A 26,095-nucleotide genomic window follows, 5' to 3' on the forward strand; every position below is an offset into this window, starting at 1 on the left:
ATTTATCTAATTAGATCCATGTAGGATTTGGCATGACCACTTTCTTCAAGCCACTTATGCACTAACAATTATTCTTTACAAAATAAGAAGTCTTAAGCTGAGCACAGTGGTGCACACCTATAATCTCAGCACTCAGGAGGCTAAGGCAGGCTGTCACAAATTCAAGGCCAGCCTGGGCTCCATAGCAAGGCCCTGTCTCAAAATTAAAAAAATAAAAACAAGATAGCTAGGCCTGGAGTGTTAATTAAGTTTATTCACATTTTTCCAAACATATACAATATTAAATATAAGCTAAAAATAATACATAGTTCTTAGAAAATACTACCCAATGCCCCCATTGTCTGAGCTTCGTGATTATGTGCTCAGCCTTTGTTCTTCCAGAATGATAGTGATCATGTTGCTCAAAACAAGCATAGAGTAACAGGAAACCTCCCCTAAATAAATTTTGTTATTATAAAACAAATCCAAAGAGAGGCCTCTAATGTCTTCATTCAGGTATCTGGAATTTCAAAACGGAAATAATTACTGAAGGAGCAAGCAGTGCTGTCCTATCTAACACTAGCAAGGAGAGGCAGATTTGGGCTGAAACTCTAAACACAGCCCCATGCAAGGGCTTGTTATCAAGCACACTTACCCTGAATAACTCCCATTCATTTTGTTGTACAAAGACCCACTTCAAGAGCAAGTATTTTTAAACGACCAAGTCACAATTTTAGGATCACCATTTTTTAAATAGATACTGATCAGAGACCACACAGGAAGGACCTTCTATGGGTCAGGCACTGGCAGAATGAAGCAGCACCAGCTTCACCCAGTTAAACATACAACACATGAACTACTCATTCCCAAAGCAGTCAACTCACCCAGAAGTTTGGCTTCACTTCCAAAATGTGCTTTGCTTCTCACCCTCTTTGCCTATAACACTTTAGGATATTGTAAGCACCAAGAACTCTAACATTCCATTTACAAAGTTTATGCCTACTACAGCAGTCAAGGGATAGGGATAGGGAAAGATGCTACAGATTTTTTCTTGGGAAAATTATACAGGATTCTTTATTTGAAGTTAAGGCTACCAATATCCCAACAACCACTTTGCTTGCTCTCTTCTTGCAACTTTAGTTCAGGTCCCGGTCCCACAACCTAAGCGTACAGTCCTTTTGAGTTGCCAGCAACTGACAATGAAACACAAAGATACTATATATGAAATGAACATGTGCATTGTGTGCAAGTCAAATAACCTACAACCAATTATACCTTCAGCTAACTTTAAAAAAGAGTAAAAGCTGGACATGGTGGTACAGGACTGTAATCCCAGCTACTACAATGCCTCAGGCAGGAGGCTCATGAGTTCAAGGCTATCTCCAACAACTTAGCAAGACCCTATCTCAAATAAAAAAATATGAAAGGCTGAGGATATATCTTAGTTGTAGACTGCTTGACTAGCATATCCAAGGCCCTTGGTTCAATCCCAGGCACCACCAAAAAAAAAAAAAAAAAAAAAGAAACCATGAAAGTACTCAGGAATTTTATGGCGTAAGTGAGCAAACAACCAGGAATGACATATTCAGACACCTTCTGAACAAGAGTAGTCAGAAGAATAGATTCATATTTTCTTCTTAATCACTCAGGTCCTATAGAGTGCTAGACATTATTACTTTAATATTCTATTACTAATTTTCAGGTAAAAGTAACACAAAAAAATCAAAAATATGTTTAGGACAAATTGTTTTAATTAAAAACTTAAAAATTTAAAAAGATTTATGTAGCATTTTTTAAATTTCACTTGATTCTCAAACATTTTTAGACATTTTCCAACATGAAAGGTAATTTTGAACTCTCACTATCTTGCATTTTGTCCCAAGAATTAGAAACATGATTAAAACCACATTACTTCTTAGAATAAAAAAGGTATGACCATAAAATTATTAGAACTTTAAAAATTTCATAGATAATTTTAAGTATCAAAAGATAATTGCCAGTCTTTTTTAAAAAGGGGAAAAGAAATCTTAACCATTAAGCACTTGAACATAGGAGGGGGATTCATAACTAATTCATACTTACTTGTTTTGGGGTGCATTAAAAATTCTTCAAAAATTGTGTTTATTTTTCCTCTACTTAAAAAAAAGGGAGGGTGGTACACAATATTGTCTTCTAGATCCACCTCCTCCGTTTGGAGTTTTCAGTGTTAAGCACAAACGCAAGTCTGTTTTCTAAGCTAGCGAGAAAGTCCAACTATTCACAATCTGGTAGGTTAGGCAGCCCACCTATGAGGGCTTTGCCACTCCCAACCCATCAGACACTGTCACATGTGACTCATCCACAATGGATGGCAAGATGACCTGCGAGACATGGCTCTACAGGAAGTTTTCACAAAACAGCCTAACCGTCGTCACAGGTGCCACAGTCACATGATCTTCGCATACCTGCAGTGTGCAGACTTACAAGGGTTACCACCACAATCCACCAGAATTATGAGCAAGGTCGTATTGGACAACATGTAGAATTTTCTCATTAAATATACATATCAATGACTAGAACTCTCTACATGAAGGGACTATGCAAAAATTCACAAATATCTTAAAGGGTTTTTTTCTTAAACCCTCACAATCCTTCAGTATGCATCTTTAAAGCTCAACAGTTACAAGATGACAATGTGACAGTTTTATGTGAAATGTAACCAGCTTGTGTTCTGAAAATTATCATACTTCAAAGTCTCAGAGTAAAAATATCAAGAATAAGCTCAACCTCACACCTAACACCAAGTTTTCATCCACACGTCTTCAGACGCTAAGCGGGCATAGGCATGGTACCTTTCTGATCTTGAAAGAACATACCACAAATCCTTCTAGGAGATGTTCTTGTGCAGGACAGAGAACACTCCCATTTGATGAGAAACAATCTTTTTCTAAAACCATTTTTTTACCCAAAAAGCAGCTATACTAAAGGGAAGAAGCACTATTTACACATTGCACCACTCTCCTGTTAAGGTTTAGCTAAGATCTACCAGCCAGGAATCAAATAGTAATGTATTCAACCTAAAGTATTGTACATCAAGACTTTGTTGAGTTCTTCAGAAGAAAAAGTACAGACAGCAAGGGGATGGGGTGGGGGTGGGCAACATCCCTAATGGGTGTCTTACTATTGCACCCCCTCCATGGACCAAACAATCTCAGTGCATTACACATAACTTCAGATTTTAAGTTCCCAATGTCATGGCCAGCTGTTACAGAAGAGGCAAAAGTCCACAGCGGGTGCATGTCAAAAGACCAGACTGTACCTTGTGTGTGCTTAAAAAAAAATCTTGCAATTAAGAAAATGTGACACTCTTTGACTCAAAAGAAGCTTCATTACTACTCTACACACATATTGCACTGCCACTCACTTACTGGAATGTATCTGAACTATTACACTATTAAGTGCCTAGATGATAATGTAAAGAGAAAAAGTGACCCTCACCCAGCCCAGATAATTTTTAAATATCACAATCTACATGAAAGTGATGTGAACTAAAATACAAATTTGACTTCTCAGGATCTACCAAAGTTCCAGTTTCATTACAAATTCTTTGATGCTTTTTCTCAAAGAAAAGTACACCGAAGTAAGTAAAAATGAGTCTTATGTTGGAGGATGGAATGATCTTACTACCATGGCATCTGAAGTAACTGGGAACAGGATGATAACGGGCTCCACCTTCCTTGTAGAGGACATGGGATGGTAAGCATCTGTAGCCAATTAAAGGCATTTGGTGTCAGTATATTAAAAGATTAAGATGCTTTAAAACAAAACTCTTCCAAGAATATCAGAGGTTTAGGGATTTGTCTTCATAAATAACCAAATGTCTATGGCTTCAACTGTCTGCCCTACTGCTGAGGTAGGTGACCAATATTCAACAAAATAAAATAATCTTTTGAAAATTCCCAAAGAAAAGCCTTGCATAACCAGTTGGTTTCTTCAACCTATGTCCACTCTGGTTTAATAGTTTTTGTCTTGTCTTCTTATCTATGCCCTGGCCGAGTAGCATCGCATGTACTCGGTCACCCAAGGGTTGTCTGCCAAAGACCCTGGGGAGGCCTTGATCTTTCTGTTCTTCTCCACATCCACTGAGTGGGCACGCTGCCGCTGTGCAGCCAGTCTCCGTTTCTCCACCTGTCTTCTGCTCTTGGCTCGTAATGCTGACTCATGAATCTAAGGAGAGTTCAAATATAAAGTATAATGACTTAAGTGGCTTTGGTACTAATTTTTAAGAATATACACAGTGACTCTACCCATCCCCAGGTTGCCTGAAACAGGGCATCAAGCCCCGCCTCTATGTTCACAATTCTGTATAAAAGCTTCCCCAGAAAAGCCATTCCCCCCCCCCACCTGGTGCTATTGCTCACCCATGACCAGTAACAGCAAAACTGAGCCACAGAAAATTAAACTTTAGATAGAAGTCTTAAGTGACTAATTTGTATATACTTCTAAAATTACTTCCAGGAAACTGCTGGAACTACTTTCCACAAAGCATGCATAAGTGTTTCATTAAGTGAAATTTCAATATTTTAAGTAGCACACAAAGCAATGTCAAGGGATTTTACCATCCTTTGTCCCTTGACAGGATAAATCCTATTAAATCAATCCCAGGAACTTGTCAGAGGTCCTTTGTTAGAGAACAGACTCCAGTCTCAAATTTCACTGCAAATAACACCATCTGCTGAGCCCAGAGCCTATTCAGTGAAACTCTGATTGTTTAATCACAATTCACAGTCTGCACTTCTTCTTCCTGCCTCTTTTAATGCATCCCTTGCTCTGGGCTGCAGTCACAGTAACAATGCTAATATACATAACTGTTCCACAATTACACACATGAGGGTCCTCTCTTCTGAAATGTTTCAGGTTCTGACAGAGACAAGCTCCTGGGTGCAAAATGTACCCAATAAGGACAAAAGGGAAAACAGTGGGATTTGCTCAGAAGAGCAAAGGGAAGGCTCCAGTAGGTGTTGGGCAATAAGAAGCACCAATGATAAAGAAGTCAAGGTGCCAGGTCATCAAACCTGAAGGAAATGGAGACCTCTCAAGAGGCCAATGGCAAATCCCAGTGGGCAGCTGCCAGCCCTGGTTGTGCTGCTCCTCTGTACCTCTGGGCCTTGGAGAACTATGATGTCTCCAGTGTGGGGTCAGAAAACCCTGCCGGCACCAGCTGCCACCAGCCCAAAACCCCTTTTCTCCAAGCAACCAATACCAAGAAACCTCCTGCTGGTAAAGCAGGCCCCATAACACCTCCAGAGCAACCCAGTGGCCCAGTGATGCCCAGTGATGTTCCAAGGGGAGAGCAAGACCGTGGCCAGGCTCACCTCACGCACAGGGGCAGATGCACAGACATTGTGGGTCTTCTGGCTCCCAGTGTCTGTCTGTCTTTCTCCCCAGCCGTAAAGAGCAAAGGGGTGCTTGTTTTCTTTTATTTTACTCAATGACCTCTGGGGACTTTTGGGGGCTTTCCTGTTTCCTCTGGCAAATAAGGCACTTGGCTGCTGTCGAGGTTTGACACTGGTGGGTAGCCTATCTGTCTCTTCCTTTTTGGTGTGTTGTTTGGGTTTTTCTTCTACGTCTTCCACTGGCAGTGCTTCTGAAAAAAAAAAAGCAAAAGGGCCCGCCGCAGACAGGCAGGTCTGTGGACGCCCTACCGAGGTTGCGAGTCGCACGGAACACACCCGCGGCCCGGCAACAATCCACTGGACACCCCCACCACCACCACCACCACCACCACCCCACTCCTCTGTACAGCCACCTGGTTCCACACTACAAAGACGCAAAGGACACCGGACCACCAGACAATGTTACTGGGTCCCGCCGCTCCCGGCCCAGAGGTAGGGGCTTCTGGGCCGCCATCCCTCCGACTGCCCCCAGCCCAGAGGAAAGGGCTTTTGGGCCGCCTTCTGTCCCGCCTCTCTCAGCCCAGAGGAAGGAGCTTCTGGGCAACCATCCCTACCGCCGCTCCCGGGCCCTGTCCCACCTCTCTCAGCTCAGAGGAGGTGATCCTCAGGGGCACCAACAGCACTGCCCCCCACCCTCCCAGTCGAAATGAGAAAACACGTAAATAAGTCTCAAAACCAGACTTCCAGATCACCTACAGCAACCCCAAAGGGAAATGAGATGGAACACTCTGATACTCAACCACCTGGACCCACTGAACTGGCAACAAAAGGGGATCTGGAAAAAATGAAATCAGAAATAATTTCTCAGATAACAGCAAAGATTGTACTCCTAGTGCAAGACATGATTAATAAATCTAGAGAGGAGCTGAGGAACATGATGGAATCCCAACATAGGAAACAAATGGAATCCATAAAACAGATGCAAATAGTTTCCAGGAGATGAAAAACTCCATTGAAAATCTACACAGCAGAATGAGCCAATGTGAGGACAGAATTTCAGATAGAGAAAATAAAATTGCAATTAATAACCAGGAAAAGAAAAATTGCTTCAAAATTGTAAGGGAACACAAGAAATCAATCCAGCAGCTGCTAGATGATGCAAAGAAGAATAACATAAGACTGACTGGAGTCAATGAAGAAACAGGAGAGAGTGGAGATGACATAAAAAAACTCTTCACAGAAATAATGGCAGAAAACTTCCCAAGCAGGGGAAAAGAACTTGACATACAGATAAGTGAGACATATAGGACTCCAAATAGCCTCGATCAAAAAAAATCTACACATAGGCATATAATTGTTAAAATTCCAGAAACTCTACAGAAGAACAAAGTTCTACAAGCAGTTAGAGAAAAGAAACAAATCACATACAAAGGAAAGCCCATCAGAATCACAGCAGACTTCTCAACACAAACCATCAAGGCAAGAAGAGCTTGGAGTGACATATTCCAAGCCCTAAAAGAAAACAGCCTCCAACCCAGATTGATGTACCCTGCAAAACTATCTTTCAAAATGGATGGAGAAATAAGATACTTTCATGACAAAGAGCACCTTAGGAACTTTGTGAATACCAAACCAGCACTCCAAAGAATTTTACACAATATCCTAGGAACAGACATTGAGGATCACAACCCCAGGAAGCAAAGCAGAATGAACCCATCTGGCATGACAAGAAATTAAATGGAAAGGGGGAGAACCCAACAAAAAGAAAAAGTCATGGCAATGACAAGTCAATATGTTTCAGTTATAACCATCAACGTTAATGGTCTCAATTCACCAATCAGAATAAATAGACTGGCAGAATGGGTCAAGAAGCAAAATCCAACAATATGCTGCATATAAGAAACACACTTAATTCAAAAGGAAACTCATAGACTGAAAGTTAAAGGGTGGAAAACAATACTCCATGTGACAGAAACCCCCCAAAAAGCAGGAGTAGCTATCCTCTTTCCAGATCAAGTAGATTTCAAACCAACACTGATTAAGAGAGACAAAGAAGGACACTACATCCTTGTAAAGGGAAGAATCCAAGAGGAAGAGATGACAATCATAAATATCTATGCACCAAACACTCGTGCACCCAACTATATAAAACAAATACTAATGGAAATGAAAAGTCATATATGCACTAATACAATTGTAGTGGGGGACCTCAACACCCCACTGTCACAAATAGATAGATCAACTAGACAAAAAATAAGTAATGAAATACTAGAACTCAATCGAACTCTTGAACAAATGAACAGATGTTTACAGAGTCTTCCACCCCACAAAATCAGAATACACATTCTTCTCAGCTGCACATGGGTCATTCTCCAAATTAGACCACATACTCACACACAGAACATGTTTAAGTAAGTGCCAAGGAACTGAAGTTATCCCCTGTATATTATCAGACCATAGTGGGATGAAAGTGGAGATCCATAGCAAAAGAAACTCAAAAAATTTCATAAACACGTGGAAATTGAACAACACACTTCTGAATAACCAATGGGTCACAAAGGAAATTAGAGAAGAAATCAGACAGTTCCTTCAATTAAATGACAATGACAATATAACATATCAGAATCTATGGGACATAATGAAAGTAGTCTTACAAGGGAAATTCATAGCAGTGAATACACATATTAGGAAAATATAACGAGCCCAATTAAACAACCTGATGCTGCACCTCAAGCTTCTAGAAAAAGAAGAGCAGGACAACCCCAGAGCTCATACAAGGGAGGAAATTATAAAGATCAGACGAGAAATCAATGCAATGGAGACTAAGAGAACGATACAAAAAAATCAATGAAGCCAAGAGTTGGTTCTTCGAAAGAATCAACAAAATTGACAAACCCTTAGCCAACCTTATCAGAAAAAGGAAAGAAAAGGCCCAAATCCATGCAATTAGGAATGAAAAGGGTGAAATTACAACAGACCCAGCAGAAATCCAGAGGATCATCAATACCTACTTCCAGAACCTATATGCCAATAAGATGGACAACACAGAAGACATGGACAGATTCCTAGACACATATGAATTACCAAAGTTGAACAAAGAAGACCTAAAAATTCTGAAAAACCCAGTATCAACCAATGAAATTGAAAATGTAATTAAAAACTTATCAACTAAGAAAAGCCTGGGCCCTGATGGCTTCACTGCTGAATTCTACAAGACATTTAGAGAGGAACTGCTGCCACTACTGTTTAAACTCTTCAATGAAATTGAAAGGGAAGCAATACTCCTAAATTCATTCCTGGAAGCAAGCATCACCTTGATCCCCAAAGCAGAGAAAGACCCAATCAAAAAGGAAAACTATAGGCCAATCTCACTAATGAACATAGATGCAAAAATCCTTAATAAGACACTGGCAAATAGAATGCAGAAGATCATCAAGAAGATCATACACTCTGATCAAGTGGGATTCATCCCAGGGATGCAGGGATGGTTCAACATACGCAGATCAATCAATGTAATACACTATATCAATAGAGCCAAGGACAAAAACCATATGATTATCTCCATGGACGCAGAAAAAGCATTTGACAAAATCCAACATGCATTTATGATAAAAACCCTACAAAAAATTGGAATAGATGGTCTCTACCTCAAACTGATAAAAGCCATCTATGAAAAACCAACAGCCAATATCATACTAAATGGTCAAACACTGAAATCTTTCACACTAAAATCAGGAACAAGACAAGGATGTCCACTATCACCACTCTTGTTCAATATAGTTCTGGAAACATTAGCCACAGCAATTAGACAAGAGAAAGAAATAAAAGGAATAAAGATAGGAAATGAAGAAGTCAAACTGTCATTGTTTGCAGATGACATGATACTCTATACAGAAGACCCCAAGAACTCCATCAAACGTCTTCTAGACTTAATAACCAAATTCAGTCAAGTAGCTGGTTACAAGGTCAACACACAAAAATGAATAGCTTTCCTCTACATGAATGACAAACTCACTGAGAGAGAAATAGGGCAAATAATTCCTTTCACAGTAGCATCCAAAAAACTGAAATACCTAGGAATCATCCTAATGAAAGAAATCAAAGACCTCTTCTCTGAAAACTATGGCACTCTGAAAAGAGAGATTGAAGATGATATCAGAAAATGGACAGACAGCCCCTGCTCCTGGGTAGGAAGGATTAATATAGTGAAAATGGCCATACTTCCAAAACTGCTATATAGATTGAATGCAATTCCAATTGAGATCCCAGCAGCATACTTCAGGGACCTTGAGAAAACAATCCAAAAATTCATTTGGAACAAGAAGAGACCCAGAATAGCAAAAGTAATTCTAGTTAACAGAGACATGGCAGGGGGTATCACAATCCCCAACCTGCAACTATACTACAAAGCTACTGTGATAAAAACAGCATGGTACTGGCAAAGAAACAGACCTGAGGACCAGTGGAACAGATTAAAAGATGAAGAAACAATGCCAGACACATTCAGCCATCTCATCTTCGATAAAGGAGCCAAACACCCTCAAGGGAGGAAAGATAGCCTCTTCAATAAATGGTGCTGGAAAAACTGGCTTTCAACTTGCCAAAGATTAAAACTAGACCTATATCTCTCACCATGCACTAAACTAAAATTGAAATGGATCAAAGATCTAAATATTAAAAAAGAAACTCCAAACCAGTTGGAACAGAGGTTAGGTAGAACTCTTGAAGACATTGGTGTAGTAGGAAAAGATTTTATGAACAAAATCTCAGTTGCCCGTGAACTAGCACAAATCAACAAGTGGGATCTCTTCTTATTAAAAAGCTTCTGCACAGCAAGAGAAACCACCAGCAGTGTGAAGAGACAACCCACAATGTGGGGAAAAAATCTTCACCTGCTTTTCTTCAGACAAAGGTCTACTATCTAGAATCTATAAAGAACTTAAAAAGATCAGACCTCCCAAATTTAAAGACCCAATCCAAAAATGGGCATCTGAAATGAACAGACATTTCTCAGACAAAGAAGTAGAAATAGCAAATAAATACATGAAAAAATGTTCAACATCACTGGTCATTCGAGAGATGCAAATGAAAACAACACTGAGATTCCACCTCACTCCAGAAAGAATGGCTGGTATCATGAAATCAACCAATAACAAATGCTGGCGGGGCTGTGGGGAGAGAGGAACCCTGCTCCACTGCTGGTGGGAGTGTAGACTGGTGCAACCACCGTGGAAATCAGTATGGAGATACCTCAAAGAACTAGGACTGGAAATCCCATTTGACCCCACTATTCCACTGCTGGGGATCTTCCCCATAGAATTAAAAGAATCATACCACAGTGACATATGTGTGCCCATGTTCATAGCAGCACAGTTTGTGATAGCTAAAACTTGGAAGCAGCCCAAATGCCCATCAACTGGAGACTGGATAAAGAAAATGTGGGTTTTTTTATAAAATGGAGTACTACTCAGCCATAAAAAATGAGAAATTAGAGACATTTATAGCTAAATGGATCCACATTGAGGCGATACTCTTAAGTGAAATAAATAGGACACACATGTATAAATACCGAATAGTTTCTCTGGTGTGAGAAACTGAAAGTGTAAATAAGGACTAAAATGTATAATAGGTAATGTGAAATAGGAAGAAAAGGGGCAAAGGGGAAGGAAGTGGGAGGGCTAGGGGAAAGGATAGAAGGGAATGGGATTAATATGAGAAAATGGAAAAATAGGAACAAAATCTTTGTAAATAGGGAGGAATGGAGGGGTTGAAGGGAGGGCTGGGCAAGGGTGAAAAATAAGAACCAAGAGAGATTATGTAAAGGTGCAAATTTCCAATGATGAATGTCATTATATTGTATACCTAAAATGTAGCAATGATTAGAATGAATAATTGATAATGCAGAATAGGAAGAAAAGGTCCAAAGAGGTAGGGGTAGGGGTAGCGGGAGGGGCAGGGGAAAGGAAAGAAGGGAAAGGAAAAATGCTGAGAAATGGAAAAAATGGAAATAAAGTCTTTGTAAATAGGGAAGGGCGGAGGGGGTGAAGGGAGGGCTAGGAATGGGGAAAAAAATAAGAACCAAGATGCATTATGTAAAGGTACAATTCCCAGTGAGAAATTAATTGTGTTGTATACCTAAAATGTACCAATAAAAGAATTTAACAAGAAAAAGAAAAGCAAAAAATAAAATTACTATGGAATTCAAAAAAAAAAAAAAAGAAAAGAAAAAACAGGATGAAAATACCTTAAAATCTAATTTATACTTAATTACTTTGTTTGGGTTGAAAAATCATGTTTCATAAACTCAGCAACATTTTTAACCTTAGGCTCAACTCACAAGTTTTACTTAAAACGGAAATATAGCAACAAGTTTACATAATAACTTTTAAACTGCCATCACATTTTAAAATAAATAACAAATATACTAACATTGAACCAAGTCTTTTCTAAGACCCCTGTCTCTCAAGAGTCAGCATCTCAATGCCATACTGAAAGCACCCAAGCCCAGTTGCTTCCTGCACAACCCCCACAGTAAACCCAATCACCCCCATGCTTAGTTTCAGGAAGATTTCGGTCAAAAAGTGAGTTTTTAAGCTACTCAACTTGAGTTCCCGAATCTCATTTCTTTTTGACATTCCATGATTATAAAAACCACTTCTCATCTGTTCCTCCTAATGGCTGACTGGCCACCTTAACTGGGCAGGCCCTTGTCACAATGGGGAGCAGTCGCCACAGTTACTTACCAGGGTGCCCATCTCTGGACCCCCAGCATGAAAAGCCAGAGATGCGAAGGAAGCTTGTTCAACACTTGGATGTGACCAACTCTGGGATTCAGGACATGATCCCCATAGCGCTACATCGTGTAATCAGTAATGGGGAAGTGGGGGAGATGGTGGGGAACCTTTCTGCCCAGCCTGAAGTAGACATCAGGTATTAAGGACACTGCCCAGGATATCTCTAATTTCCCCTGATCACCTTTTAGGATTTTGCCATTATTTATTACTCCCTTCTTTTTTAATAAAATATATTATCTTGTATAAACCTGTTGTAAATCTGTCCCCTTTCCACCTAAACATGCATTTGAATTAGAGCTCTCAGTCACTTCTGCTGTTACAGAGCCTCTCTCCCCCACCCCTGTGGGGTCCATCCCCAATGCTCCCAGCTGCAGCCTGGCTTCCCCTTGTTTCCCATTCTCTGAGGCAGAGTGGACCTTAAGTGGGCAGTTCAGACAGAGCAGCTGCTGACTATCAGGAAAGTTTCTGCCCCCAGCACTGACCTTAACTCTACTAAACCGTTTCATTTATTACTAAACACTGAAGGCACAAGTGACCCACATCCGAGCCTGCTTTAGTATTGCCCATGTGTGTCCATCTCTTCATACTAGCTGTGGGGTGATGTGCAGCAGGAACAGATGCCAGGCACCATGTGATCACACAACCAGGTCTACTCACTGGCCAAACACTTCTGAGGGCTGTGTCCATACCCTCTCCTCTCCTCGCCTGGCCCTAATGCAGGAAAAGGGAAAGAGGGACCATGGGGATCAAGACAAAGGGAAGAAGGGCAGGGCAGGACCTGTGTAGTGAAATGATGCTGAGAAAGGACCTCAAGTGGGACCACTTTCTCCTCTCTTCCTTTCTAGCCCAGTTCCCAGGGAAGCAATAATGACCTAGTTTGAAGGACAAGCCAGGGCTGGCCCAAAAGAAAGCAGGGGAGAGGTGCCAGGATGCAGGCAGGAATGGCCGGTTTAAAGCACAGAGTGGGGAGGGGATTACAAATAGTTTAAAATCACTAGTACAAAGAGAAATCTAAGGCTAAGGCCTAGAGTGAGTGGCAAGGAAGAAACAGAGTCTTTCTACGTCAAACTCAGGAGGCTGTGTGTCATCTATTTGTTTTTTGTGGTACTTTGGACCCCAGGGAATGTGGGGCAACCTTCCCACCCTGCTGTCCAGAATAGGGCTAAACTGCCCAGTTTGGCCTCAAATTTGCAATCCTCCTGCCTCCAAGAGTGCTGAGATTACAGGGACGCATCACCATACCCAGCTCAAACTCAGGAGTTCTCACTTTATCTGGATAATAATGGAGAATCACTGAAGAATTTTAGGTTGAGAAATGATGTGGTCCTGTTTGCATTTTAGGAAGGAGGCCTCAGGCCTCAAGCTCCAAACACAAAGGATAGGTTTGATCAGCCAGTGAAGTACACAAGTCAGCCAAGCAAAAAATGACGAATATGGTGCGAGATTTAGCTCAGTGGTTCCGGTGCCTGCCGCACAAGCACAAGGTCCTGAGTTCGGTCCCCGGTACCCCCCAAAAGATGACAAATAGTCTGAGGGTAACCAACAGTGACAGCAGGTGGTCAGGGGCTCAGGGATCAGAACAGTGCTCAGACTCACCTGGGCCCTTGTGATCAACACCTGCCCAGCACAGGGGTGGGGGAAAGGATACCTTTAATGGGGCTCCTTGAGAGCAGACAGCCCACCCAGCAGGACTGAGCTAGACTGACACGTGAACTGATGAGACACCATGGTACCATGGTACCAGGGACTTGAAGGCCGAAGGTCCCTAGGTGTCGAGCAATTGTGATAAGGCCCTCCCAGGGGTGAAGACAAGGTCCCAGCAGGTGGAGCCACCGAGCAGGCTGGAGCAAGCCCTGGGGACAGAAGCAGGGCTTCTGGTCCAGATGGTCACACAAAAGAAATGTGGAGCCAGAAGTGAGAGGGTACCATCAGGTCCCTGGGAAGTCTTATTTCATAAGGGGGCAGAGAAAGGACCCAAGGAGGGGCACAATAACCAGAAGAGACCTGAGGAAAGAGTTTCAGAAAAGGAAAGAGCAAAAAGAATAAAAACAAAAGAAAGAACAGGAAGGAGCAATTAACCGTTCCAAACATCACAGAGAAAACAAAGTGATGAGGATGAGCAATCTTTGTGCCAGGTAGCAAGTGGAGAAAGGGACAGAGCAGCAAACAGAGGAGTTGGCAAGTCTGATAACAATAGGCTCCTGCACCAACCCTCCTTGGATTCACAAAAGGCCTGAATGAAATACAGAAAGTTGTCCCAGGCTAACACTCCCTGGTCCCAGCATAGGACTTACAGTCATCTCCTGTCTCCTGTCAGTCCCTAGGCCCCATGTGATTCCACAAAGGCTTTTCAAACACAATTGCCAGGCACTCCAGGGAAGAAGCCAGGAAGGGGGCAGCAGCTGGAACAATAGGCTTGAGATCCTGAAATTATCATCTATAGACTGTGAAATAAGCATGCTTGTCCTTGGTACTTAAAGAAAAAGACACACTTGAAAATTAACTGCAGTAAGAGACAAAGATGAAAAATACAGAAGGAAAAAGGTGGAGTGTATTACTGTAATTTTAATATTTATAAAACTCTGGAAATAGTGCCTGGTACACAATAATTATATATAAGTATATGTTTTCAAAATCCTATTTGAAAGAATGAAGTTTAAAATAAAGATATTTTCAAGCAAACAAAGCCAGAATTTCCCAGTAGTTATGGCAGTCTCTCAGTAACTGATGGAACACACAAACAAAAATAATTTCAGTTTAAAAATTAATTCAGTCTTGACTTAGAATGGTACTGCCCAATACAAAACCCACTAGCCACATGAGACTATTTAATAGTTAAAGTTAAATTTAATAGTTTAATTTAAATTTACTAATTAGGGGGCGAGGATTTAGATCAGTGGTTCTGCCGCCTGCCTTGAAAGTGCAAGGTCAGGAGTTCAATCCCTGGTACCAAAAAATAAATAAATAAATAAATTTACTAATTAAATTTAAATTAATTAAAAGTACATAAAAGGAAAGATCTGATCTGGTTCCTTGGCCACACTTGTCATAGTCAAGAGCTCAATGACCGCAGGCTGGGTGAAGCAAACAGATGTAGTCCTCATCACAGGAGTTCTACTGTATAGTCTGAGTTTTTAAAAAATACCAATGGTGGGGCCAGGGGATTTAGCTCAGTGATTCCTCCGCCTGCCTCGCAAGCGCAAGGACCTGAGTTCGATCCCCGGTTCAAAAAAAAAATGCCAATGATAATATCCACCACAGAAAGTATTAATAAGCAAAATAAGCCCAAGGAAAGGAAATAATGGTCAAAAATTAATGAAAGAAAAAATATTAATGAAAGAATATAATAAAAATGAATCTACATAGCCAAGAGTTATTTGGTCAGGGGAACTAAATGAACCCACAAACCTCTGGCAAAGCTGTTCAAGAAAGAAAAGAATAAAGCATATGGGGGAAGTCTGGGTTAAATAAACACAAAGACATGCGCTTATAGTCTCTTCCTCTCCAAACCCTACTAAAGTAAACGACAAAAGACAAGGAGATGACATCACGCAAAAAATGCTAATAAAATTTCAGGGGCAGCAGATAAGAGATGAGTAGATACTGAATGAGATGAATCCTGAGGCCAGGGATTTAACTCAGTGGTTTCGCCGCCTGCTGCGAGCTCAAGGACCAGAGTTCGATCCCCAGTACCAAAAAACCAAAACAAAACTTAAACTGAATGAGATGAATCCTGATGGCAAGAGAGGAGGGAAGGCAGGACAGATGCTGAACCCAGAAGGAGCAGAGGTTGGGGCCACAGGATGTCTTTCCCAAAATCCAGGGTCCAACAGAACCCCAACCCCATGCCTTTTAGTGTAACATGGATGTGTCTCTGTTGAGGACTGGGGTGAACCCATGCTCTCCTTGAACCTGGGTGGACTGTGTAACTGCCAGAGCAAACACAGAACAGGGTGGGAGAGGATGAGAAAGGGCAGTGAGGTCTCTGGCCAGCTCCATATCAGCTCGCTGTCCTGGGAACCAACTGCTTGTTACAAGGAGGGCCAGCACAGGGGAACACATGTGAGTCCAGTAACAGTCCAGCCAGGCCAGGCCTGAAGCCTCCTGGAAGACAGCAAAGGCAGCACCCATCAGACAAAGTGTCCCCAGGCTCAGAGTAGTTCTGCTATACACCAATTGGTGCTTGTTCCATATTCTCTCCCCCCAGTCCTCACGGAGGGTATTGCTCCTTTCCCAACCTGAAAGCACATGGGCTGCTGTCTGGAGAAGGAGCAGTAGAGGGACTGGAACTTGAGCCCTTAGACACAGCAGAAGTCAGGGTGACACCTTCTTGAAAACAAGGTCAGGAGAAGGCCTCACAGTGCAGATGGAACTTGCCTCAGAGCCTGTCCCCACGGTCAAGGCTTGAAGCAGCCAGGCCTGCTCCTGAGGCAAGCATTTGGGGGACCATCTGAGGAAGGTCACACAAGATACCAGCAGGGATGAAGCTCTGGGGTCTACTAGGGAAACAGCTGGGTCCTCATCTGATTACAGCTGACAGCTGTCCACACACATGTGCTGGGGAGCACTTTGGGACTCATTCCTAACCATGAGCAGGGCCTGAGTACAGGAGCAGGGCCACTAGTACTGAGGCTGAAGCAAAGATCTCACGTTGGAGTCCTTCCTGGGCACTTTGTGAGATCCTGTCTCGAAATAAAAAATAAAGAGGGCTGGTGCCACCACCTGCCTCACAAGCCAAGGTCCCAAGTTGATCCCCGGTACCAAAAGAATAAAAAGAATAAAGAGGGCTAGGGATATAGCTCAATGGGAGGGTACTCTTGGGTTGAATTCAGAGAAGAAAGAAAGAAGAAAACACTGATAGATATCTAATAAAAAACAAAAACTTGCATTAAAGAACATGGCAGGGAATTAAGAGAACTCTCAAGGGATATTTAAGTGGGAAAAAGACTAAAAGACAGGATTCAAAAATTGGAGGGGAGGGCATATTGGAAGGGGGAAATGGGATAAAATTTATTTTAAAAATTGGAGCGGTGGGGAAAGAATATTGAACATATGACATCAAAAACAGTGACCTCGGGAATCTTAGCAAAGCTGCCAGAACTCAATGTTTTAATATAAGGGTTGGAATATAAAACTTAAGAGTTCTCCCAGAAAACAGAACCAAAAAAGTTAATATTAAAACTTGTTAAAAAAATGTCAAAAGTTTGATTCAAAGGATATGCCACTCAAACAAAGATAATTATAGAAGAAAGGGGGAAAAAAGGGCAAAAGAAATCAAACAATATTAAGAAATAGTGAACTGAAAGAAGCTTCCAAATTGAAAAGGCCCAGCCTAAGGAAGGACGGGGGAAAAAGATATCATCCAAATTTTAGAACACCTGCAATAAAAAGAATCCCTAAAAGTTTCAGTCACATACACACACACACACACACACACAAAACCTCCAAGGGAGCATCATATAACAAACAGGACAGGTGTCAGAACAGCATAGTGCTTAAAGCAAGCACAGTACTAGGGTTCAGCATAATAACAGTGACTACAAAATTCCTCATCTAGAATTCTCTGCCTTGCCAAAACACCAATCCAGTCTTTGGCATTTTCAGACATGCAACATCACAAAACCCCAAATCCCCACACAAGGACCTATAGAGGATATGTTTGCCAAAAGGAAGGAACAGGCAAAGGAAAAAGAAGACCTATGGTGCGCAAGGTACAGGCCCAGCTCAAAGCCCAGAGTGGGAGGATTCTCAGACACATTGGAGAAAGACCCCATCCAGCAGCTGAGCTGGACCTGAACAGTGGAGTCTAGACTGGATAGGAGGAGGATTAAGGGCTCCAAGGAAGATCTCCAAGGAAAACATCCAATCAATCAAACCTCTATTGTGTTTAATGTACAAGTTTGACAATACTATTGGACTATTTCAGGCTGAATTAGTCATAGGAATACAAAAACTAAGCAAACAAAAAAGTGAAGCAATGATTAATTTCAGGAAAAATAAATTATAACAGAGAAAAAATAACTGAATATTTAACATGGCTCACCTGCAAATCATATTTACCTAGCCTTAATTCATACACTGAACAGCGATTATACAAAAAAAGTTACAGAGTTAATACTGTAAGGATTAGTACTGGGATGGGTGTTGGTGCATGTCTGAGATGGAATGGAATGGTAGAACTAAGATCATGAGCTAAGCGTTCATCTCCTATAAGTGAATTCATATGTAATGTTTAAAATCAAAAGGCCTCCAGGCGTGGTGGCTCATGCCTGTAATCCCAGCATATGGGAGGCTGTGTGCAGGAAGATCACTGCAAATTCGAGGCCAGTCTGGGCTACATAATGAATTCAAGGTCAGCCTGAACTACACAGTGAGACCCTATCTCAAAAAAAAAAAAAAAAAATCAAAAGGCCAACTAATAAGTCTAAATGTGAAGAGGCTGGTCAGTGCTAAAATAAAAGCCAAAAAGAGTTGGAAAGCGTAAGGGACATGTGTAGAGAAGAGGGTAGAATAACATTTTTGTTCATTTTAAGCATACTGTTTAAAATTATGCACATGTAAACTTTTCTAAAATAAAATTTAATCTAAAAAAGGGGCTATGAAATAAGGAATTGGAGACACTCTAGCCCACTCTTTAAAGCACGTTGGCTATGGGAAAGATTGCCACATCACCAAGTAATGCCATCTCCCACACATCCATGCACACGCACACTTCCGGAGAGCTTTTTGTGCCCATATCTTAAATAAGGAGAAGCCAAGAATCATCAAACATTTGAAAAAACCCTTGAATATGACAATACAGAATTACAAGCAAAAAGAAAAGGCGGGGGAGATAAAAGACTATGCTCAAGAAACTGAGAGAAGAAAACAATCTAGTAATATCTTCAGCAAAAGATCTATCTACGTGAATTAAGAACCATACTGTTTTTACTTTTTTTTTTTTTATTTTTCGGTGCCTGGGATCAAACTCGGGACCTTGCACTTGCAAGGCAGGCGGTGGAACCAGAGCTAAATCCCCGGCCCCATACTGTTTTTAAAAAGAGGGTGGGAAGGAGGCAAATTCAAAACATAATTGAAGGCTTCTTAAATTTAAAAACAAATAGGAGCCCACAAATGAAAAATGTATGACAAGTTGGAAGATATGATTCAGAATATTACCAAGAAAAACAGAACAAAAAGACAGATGGGAAGTGGGAGAGAAAAGAAACTAGAAAATTCAAGAATACATTCATAAACTCTAACATCCATCTAAGATCCACAGGAAGAAAGGAAAAAACAAACTATACATGTAGCAAGGGTCAATATCCAAAAAACTTCAAATAGTCCAATTTTACAATCTTTTTTTTTTTTTTTTGGTACCAGGGATCGAACTCGGGAACTTGTGCTTGCACACCAGGTGCCGGAACCACTGAGCTAAATCCCTGACCAAAACAGTCCAATTCTAAAATTGGCACCAGCCCTAAATAGACACCTCTCAAAAACAGCATTATGAAATCCCAGCACAAAAAGAATTATGAAATCCCAGCACTCTGGGAGACTGAGGCAGGAGGAGTGCAAGTCTGAGCCCAGTCTGGGTGACTGACTTAGTGACTTAGCAAGATCCTGTCTCAAAAACAAAATAGTAACAATAATAATAATAAAGGGATGAAGCTTAAAGTACCTGAGATCAATCCCCAATAAAGAAGAAAGAAAACAAGAAGGAAAGAAGGAAGAGACAGGAGAGAGGGAGAGGAGAAAAGAAAGAAAACATGAAAAAATGCTGAAATGGGCCCAGGATTTAGCTCAGTGGCACTGAGGTTCGAAAGCGCAAGGTCCTGAGTTTGATCCCCGTACCAAAATAAAAAAATACTGAAATTACTAACCATCAGGAAAATGCAAACCAAACCTTATTCCAGTGAGAATGGCTACTATCAAAAGGACAAAATATAACAAGAGCTGCCAAAGTTGCAAAGAAAAGAGAACCTATATATCCCTGGTATAAATGTAAATCAGTAGAATGATTATGGAAAACAGCATAGAGGTTCCTCAAAAAATGAAAAATAGAACTAATATAAGTCCCAATAATCCCACTAATGGGTATATATCCAAGGGAAATGAAATTGGTATATAGAAGAGACACCTCCACTCCCATGTCAGTACTATTAACAGTAGCCAAGAAATGGAAACTATCTGTTCATCAATGGATACTGAGAGTAGAATGGTGCTTACTTCAGGCTGGAGAAAAGCTGATCAAACGGGTAAAACTAGATAGGATCAAGAAGTAAATAGGGTGTGGTGGCACACACTTATAATCCCAGTCTTTAGGAAAATGGGGTATGGTGGCAGGTGCCTTCTGAGCCAGAAGGATCAGCCAAGCCTGGGCTCAAGCCAAGCCTGGGCAATTGAGTGAGACCCTGTCTCAAAATAAAAATGGGGCTGAGGATATTAATCCTCCATGCTAGGAGATAAAAAAGAAAGAAGAGAAAAAAGCCTGGGCTATATTTGTTTTGTCAAAACAAAACAAAAAGTACTGTATATTTCAAAGAGCTAGATTTTAAATGTTTTCACCATAAGAAAATGGCAAATGTTTGAGAATATATGCTTAACCTGATTTAAATATTACACAATGTATACATGTATACAAACATCACACAGCACCCTCTAAATATGTATAATTTTTATTTTCATGTATCAGTTTAAAATAAACTTGTAGCCAGGCATGGTGGTGCACGCTTGTAATCCCAGCACTAAGGAGGCTGAGGCAGGAGGATTGCAGCAAGTTCGAGGCCAGCCTGAACTACAAGGGAAAATTGTCTCAAAAAATAAAATAAACTTGTAAAACAAAGAAAAGATGATCTGGGGATGGGCTTGGTGGTAGGGCACTTGCCTAGCAGAGGTGAGGCCCCTCAAAAAAAAAATAAGAAAATAACTCAAGAAAACTTCCCAGGATTAAAAACACGAGGTTGACTACACAGACCTACCAAGTTCCCAGCACAATGGAGGAAAACAGACCATGGCCAGTTTCAAATAGGAAGGACAAAGAGAAGACCCTAATGCTTCCCAAGGCAGTGACACCTTGGCTATGAAAGACAAATGGTGGAGTAACACCTTTGGATTTTTTTTTGACACAGGGTCTCATTATGTAGCCCAGGCTGAGATCTTCCTGCAGGCCTCCCCTGGGCTGAGATTACAGGGGTGCACCACCACCCTTGGCTCAACCTTTGGATTTTTAAAGAGGCAATCACTTTTGACCCAGAATTCTACACCCAGCCACAACTGTGAGTGACAGCGGAGTAAAGCTGCCTTCTGATGAAGATCTCAGGAAACCAGCCTCTAGCTCATTCCTTCTCAGGCAGCCTGAAGGTGAGCACCACCAAGGAGGGGCAGACCAAGAGAAAGATGTCAGGCTGTGCTGGAGGTAACTTTGTCAGGCAGCAGGGCCAGGGCAGCAGCCAGACCAGACAGAGAAGTAGGTCGGAGGCCCCAGAGGGACAAGCTGAGATGATCATGATAGTGAACCAACCTGCTGTGTTGGTTGAAGGGAAAAGGAATCACAAGATGCAAGGTAGGGCAGCTTTGAGAAAAGCCAGTGGAGCTGAAAGCAGTCACATAACAAGCAGGAGTTAGCATCTTCATATGCCTGGGGATCACCATATTTTTGCATAAGCTGTACAGAAATACATGATTCTATGTGTTAAAATAGCTTCAGTAAGATAAAGTGGGGTTTTTTAAATAACAATCCCAAAGAGTGATCATCACTCTAATATATAAAAGCACCCACTTGAAACATTTTTAAAAAGCCTAGTGAGGTGGCCAAACCTGTGATCCCAGCAATTAAGAAGCTGAGGCAGAAGGTTCACAAGAGCCCTGCCTGGCAATTTAGCAAGACCTTGTATCAAATAATAAACTAAAAATAAAAAGGTCTGGAGATGCAGCTTGGTGGTAGAGCACCTTTGGGTTCAACTCTGGATCCAAAAAAAAAAAAAAAAAAAAAAACTTGTCCAAAGCAAGAATGAGGGTCTTTGCTGGGACTGGCAATGGAAAAGAGACTGTGATGGTGAGTTCTGAAAGAAAACATCCTTTCTTTTCCCCGATGCTGAGTCCACGGGGAGGATCCAGTATTTCCATGGAAAGCACACCTCTGAGGCAAACCCAGGTACACTCCGTGCTATGATGCCCCTAAACACTGCTTCTATACTGCACATTGGCGTTTGGCAGCTCCTTCACCGACAATGAAGAGAAGTCCTTTCAGTCTGATAAGTAATCTCCTAACTTAGCAGGTGGCCGGTTTGTACAGGAGTGGCTAGGAGGAAGGCCTGTTCCCGCTCCCTCCGCTGTCTGCTACGCTGATTTCTAGCAATAATGACCCAAGCATCAGGGGGCGGTAGCGACTCCAGCGACATGACAGTAGGCCGCTCCACCACGAATGACGTGAGAACTGCTGAACACGGTGACCAACAGCCGAACCAGACTCACACTCAGTTCCATCTCCTCAGACTCTGCTCATGCATCCTCAGACTCCATCTCTTCATTTATAAAACACAAATTAAATTTGTAGCCCTACATCTCACGACCGTTAGGAACATTGGGTGAGAAAATACACATCGGTGAGGGGATATATAATAGGCTCTCAGTAAATTGATGCGGTTTATTTCAGTGTCCTTGCTTAGGATCCGAGGACCTCGGGTCGACGCCTGTCCAATCTGGGCCCCGAGAAGGACCCCACACACACACCGTGCCAGGCACTGCGCCTGGCACTCGCGCCCCAGCTCCGGGCCCAGCGGAGGGAGATAGGGCGGGGGCAGGCAGGAAGCGGAGGGTACCTGCGCGCTGACACGAACCCCGAGAGCAGGGGGTCGCACACCACGAAGAAGTCAGCCCCGTGGTTCTCATCGCGTGGGGCGCGCAGTCAACACACGAGAGAAGACCCGGCCCAGCCGCCCTCCGGAGTCCGGCCGACCACCTAAGGACGCGGCGGAGAGGGTGCGGGCGGGCCACGCCTTCCTCGAACGACCGGGGCAGGCGCGTTCTCCGTTCACCAGGCAAACCAAAACAAAACCCGAAAGCTAACCAAAACACGAAACAGGAAGCGCTAGGCCAGGGCACTCGGACACGGGCGCCCGACTGCCCGCACCGCACCTCACCGCACCGCACCGCACCGCGCGCCCCCCGGGCAGGTACCTGGCAGCGCAGCGTCCTGCTGGTCCCGGGTCTCCGCGCCCCCCGCCTCCGCGGCCTCCGCGGCTTCTGGGGCCTCCGCGGCTTCTGGGGCCTCCGCGCCCCGCTCCCCGGCCTCCGGGGCCTCCACGGGCGAGGCAGACGCGCACCGGGGCGAGGGGTCGGCCGCCGGAGAGGCCGAGCCGTCCGAGGCGCCGTCGGGGCCCCAGGAGTCCCACAGCCAGGGCGCGTGCGCCTGCTCCAACAGCCGGCGGCCCAGGCGGTAGCGCAGCAGCTCGCGGTAGCAGGACGCGTACTGGTCCCAGCGCGGCTCCCGGTAGCGCTTCATGTACTCGCTCTTCACCCCGCTGCCCGGGGACATGGTGCCACGAAGCTCGCCACGCGTCGCCCGCGGAACTCACGAAACAGAGACCACCCCGCGGCCCGGCCCGCCGCGCAGTTCAAACTCGAGCCCCGCCCGGAGGGGGAGGGAGGGGGCGGAGCGGGGAGGGGAGGCCGAGGGCGGAGGCGGGAGGCCGAGGCGGGGCGGGGCCCGGCACAAGGGGCGGGGCAGCCCCGCGTAGGCGTCCTGGGACCAAGGGTTCCGGGGCGGAGTGTGGGCCGTAGGGTGGGGACTGGGGCCCCCGCGTGCCGGGGCCGGTGGGGGCCGCGCACCCTGGCCCAGCGCGGTGGCGAGCGGGAGCCTCTCCGGGCTAGCGCGATGTCACCTCCCCTATCCTGGTTCCCGCTCGACCTCAGGACACCGCAACTGAAGCGCGGTCGCGGTCGCTGCTCCTCGGCAAGATGTCGCCGGCGTCAGGGACCCTGCGGCAGCCGGAGGCGAAGGCGCCGCCCCAGCCGGGAGTAGACGCCTCCCCGTGCACCCGGCCCGCGCCCCGGTGTGGGCTCTGGCGGACGCTGTCCCCGGCGGGACGCGCCTGGTGGGAAGATGACCGGTGCCGAGGAGTGACCAGCCCCGCCACGCTGTGGCCTTGCACCGTGTCCCCAAAGTCCTGGGCCCGCTCCCTTCCTGTCTGCTCGGAACACCTGTTACTCTGGCTTTCAGCCTGTCTTTCCTTTAGTACAAACCCTTTTGTTTCAACGCACTAACGTGTTAAAATATGCATTAAAATCTTGCTGTCCGCTCAGGGTCGCGTGTGCACAAAAAACCCGCGACTGCTTCTTCTGCATTGTGGGTATGGGTACAGTGTTACGGGCAGTTGATAGTGTGGAAAGGCGCCCCACAATAATTCCTTCCCTGTTATTAAAAAGAGCCTCGATACAGTCGCTATGCAGAGTGGCTGCGTCCGGAGGACTACGGGGTGGGGGGGCGTCCCTACCTGCCCCACGTGTCCAAGTCCTGCCCCCATCTCCCCTGAAACACCGAGGTGCACGCTGGCCCAGGGGACTGTCTCTCCTGAGAACCCGAAGTGACCGGGCTGGCCGGGAGGCGCTATGCGGAAGGACTCCACCATCTGAAGCTGACTCCACAGAGGCTGACTTCCCTTCTCCCTGGCAACCTTCCTTCTCTCCCTTGGCAGTTCTCAGAAACTTTCTCATCAAATCCCCTTTTTGTTTAAGCTGGTTCTGTTGGTTTCTGATGTTTACAACCAAAAGAACCTTAATAAATACTCAGTATGGGGAAGAAAGGGTGCCAAGCAGCCATAGCAGAAATGCAGGGCCCAGTCCATTTTAACTTGCTGCATGGCTCTCCACAGAGTCTAGTGGTATGAAGCAACTGGGACTGTGAGTTCCTGTGGTTCTGCAGGTGTGCTGAGCTCTCCCTACACATGGGTGTTCTGCTGAGGGTGGAGGCTGGCGGGGTTACCTGTCTTCACATGCTGCCTCTGCACAGGAATGGCAGTGTCTACCCTTGTGGACCATAGTATACATATCTCAATGTCTAGAGGTTGACATAGATGCATCAATGTCTAAACCTCCCTGGAGGTCCAGGCCACCCTTCCAAACTCCTGGCTATTGTGTTCTAGGGCACACCTTTGTTACTACCTTTGCTCAGTGTCCACACCTGCCTTCTCTGATCCCCCCAACCAATTCTTTTTTTTTTTTGGTACTGGGAATCTAACTCAGGACTTTGCGCTTGCAAAGGCAGACACTGAGCTAAATCCCCAGCAATCCCTTCTTAATTCTTAATTTCTGTTGATGGCACTTCCATTCTCCCAGATACAGGGTCACCCCAATGCTGTCTCTGAGGCTGAGGCATGCAGGTATCTGTCAAATGTTTCACATGCCCATTCCCTCTCCCTCCCCTCCCTCAATTGAGGCTGGCCCGCCACAATATCGGGAGTGGGGATGTGGCACAAGCATCAAACCTCTTCATGGATCTGCAAAGAGCAAAGACCAGATCCAAACCAAGGTCTGCACCAGTCAGGCTTAACTGAGCACTCAGGGGCTTTCTGGTTCCAGGCTGATGGGGAGCCACACCGGAGATCCAGGAGGAAGCCAGCAGAACACTGAAGTGGACCCAGACTGCAGTGAGGGCAAGGAAAAAGGCCTTAATAAACAAACCCTCAGCAACAGCTCAGCACTGTATAACTGCCCCTTTTTCTCCTGCTGGCAGCAGACACAGCGGGAAATTCTCAGACAGAGAATACACAAGGACCTCCTTTTTAAATTTTGTTTTGTTTTTTGTGGAGGTGGTACCAAGGATTAAATCCAGGTCCTTCACTGAACTACATCCACAGCTCCTCTTTTATTTTGATTCAGGGTTTCACCAGGTTACTAAGTTGCCCATCCTGGTCCCCAGTTTGCCATTCTCCTGCCTCGGCCTCCCAGAGTGCTAGGATTACAGGT

General features: G+C 44.0%; 1 protein-coding gene across 2 annotated transcripts; it reads right to left on the bottom strand.

Annotated features, from left to right (window-relative positions):
* Nucleotides 1–235: 235 nt before the first annotated feature.
* Nucleotides 236–24,433, bottom strand: Ccsap (centriole, cilia and spindle associated protein). 2 transcript variants are annotated; one of them, XM_004854690.3, is made up of 3 exons: nucleotides 23,309–24,433; nucleotides 5,334–5,602; nucleotides 236–4,185 (listed from the first exon to the last, which is right to left on the bottom strand). In XM_004854690.3, exons 1-3 carry the CDS (start codon nucleotides 23,664–23,666, stop codon nucleotides 4,000–4,002), a joined length of 813 nt encoding a protein of 270 aa, XP_004854747.1. In that variant the 5' UTR covers nucleotides 23,667–24,433; the 3' UTR covers nucleotides 236–3,999. The 2 variants fall into 2 exon arrangements, with proteins under 2 accessions (XP_004854747.1, XP_012931217.1); XM_013075763.3 differs by having other exon boundaries at nucleotides 5,334–5,605; nucleotides 23,309–24,429.
* Nucleotides 24,434–26,095: the final 1,662 nt, after the last annotated feature.

Source organism: Heterocephalus glaber, unplaced genomic scaffold, assembly GCF_053883595.1.
Source record: "Heterocephalus glaber isolate CG9 unplaced genomic scaffold, H.glaber_assembly_v1.0 deba00001472, whole genome shotgun sequence".
NCBI classification, from domain to species: domain Eukaryota; kingdom Metazoa; phylum Chordata; class Mammalia; order Rodentia; family Bathyergidae; genus Heterocephalus; species Heterocephalus glaber.

Bases quoted from the DNA above. Each gene is read 5' to 3' on its own strand.
- Ccsap (XM_013075763.3), bottom strand. From the start codon at position 23,666: ATGTCCCCGGGCAGCGGGGTGAAGAGCGAGTACATGAAGCGCTACCGG. The intron at 5,606-23,308 runs GTACCTGCCCGG...TTTTTTTTTCAG, and splicing joins GCAGGACGCTGCGCTGCCAG to AAGCACTGCCAGTGGAAGAC. The intron at 4,186-5,333 runs GTGAGCCTGGCC...AACTCTCCTTAG, and splicing joins CATCTGCCCCTGTGCGTGAG to ATTCATGAGTCAGCATTACG.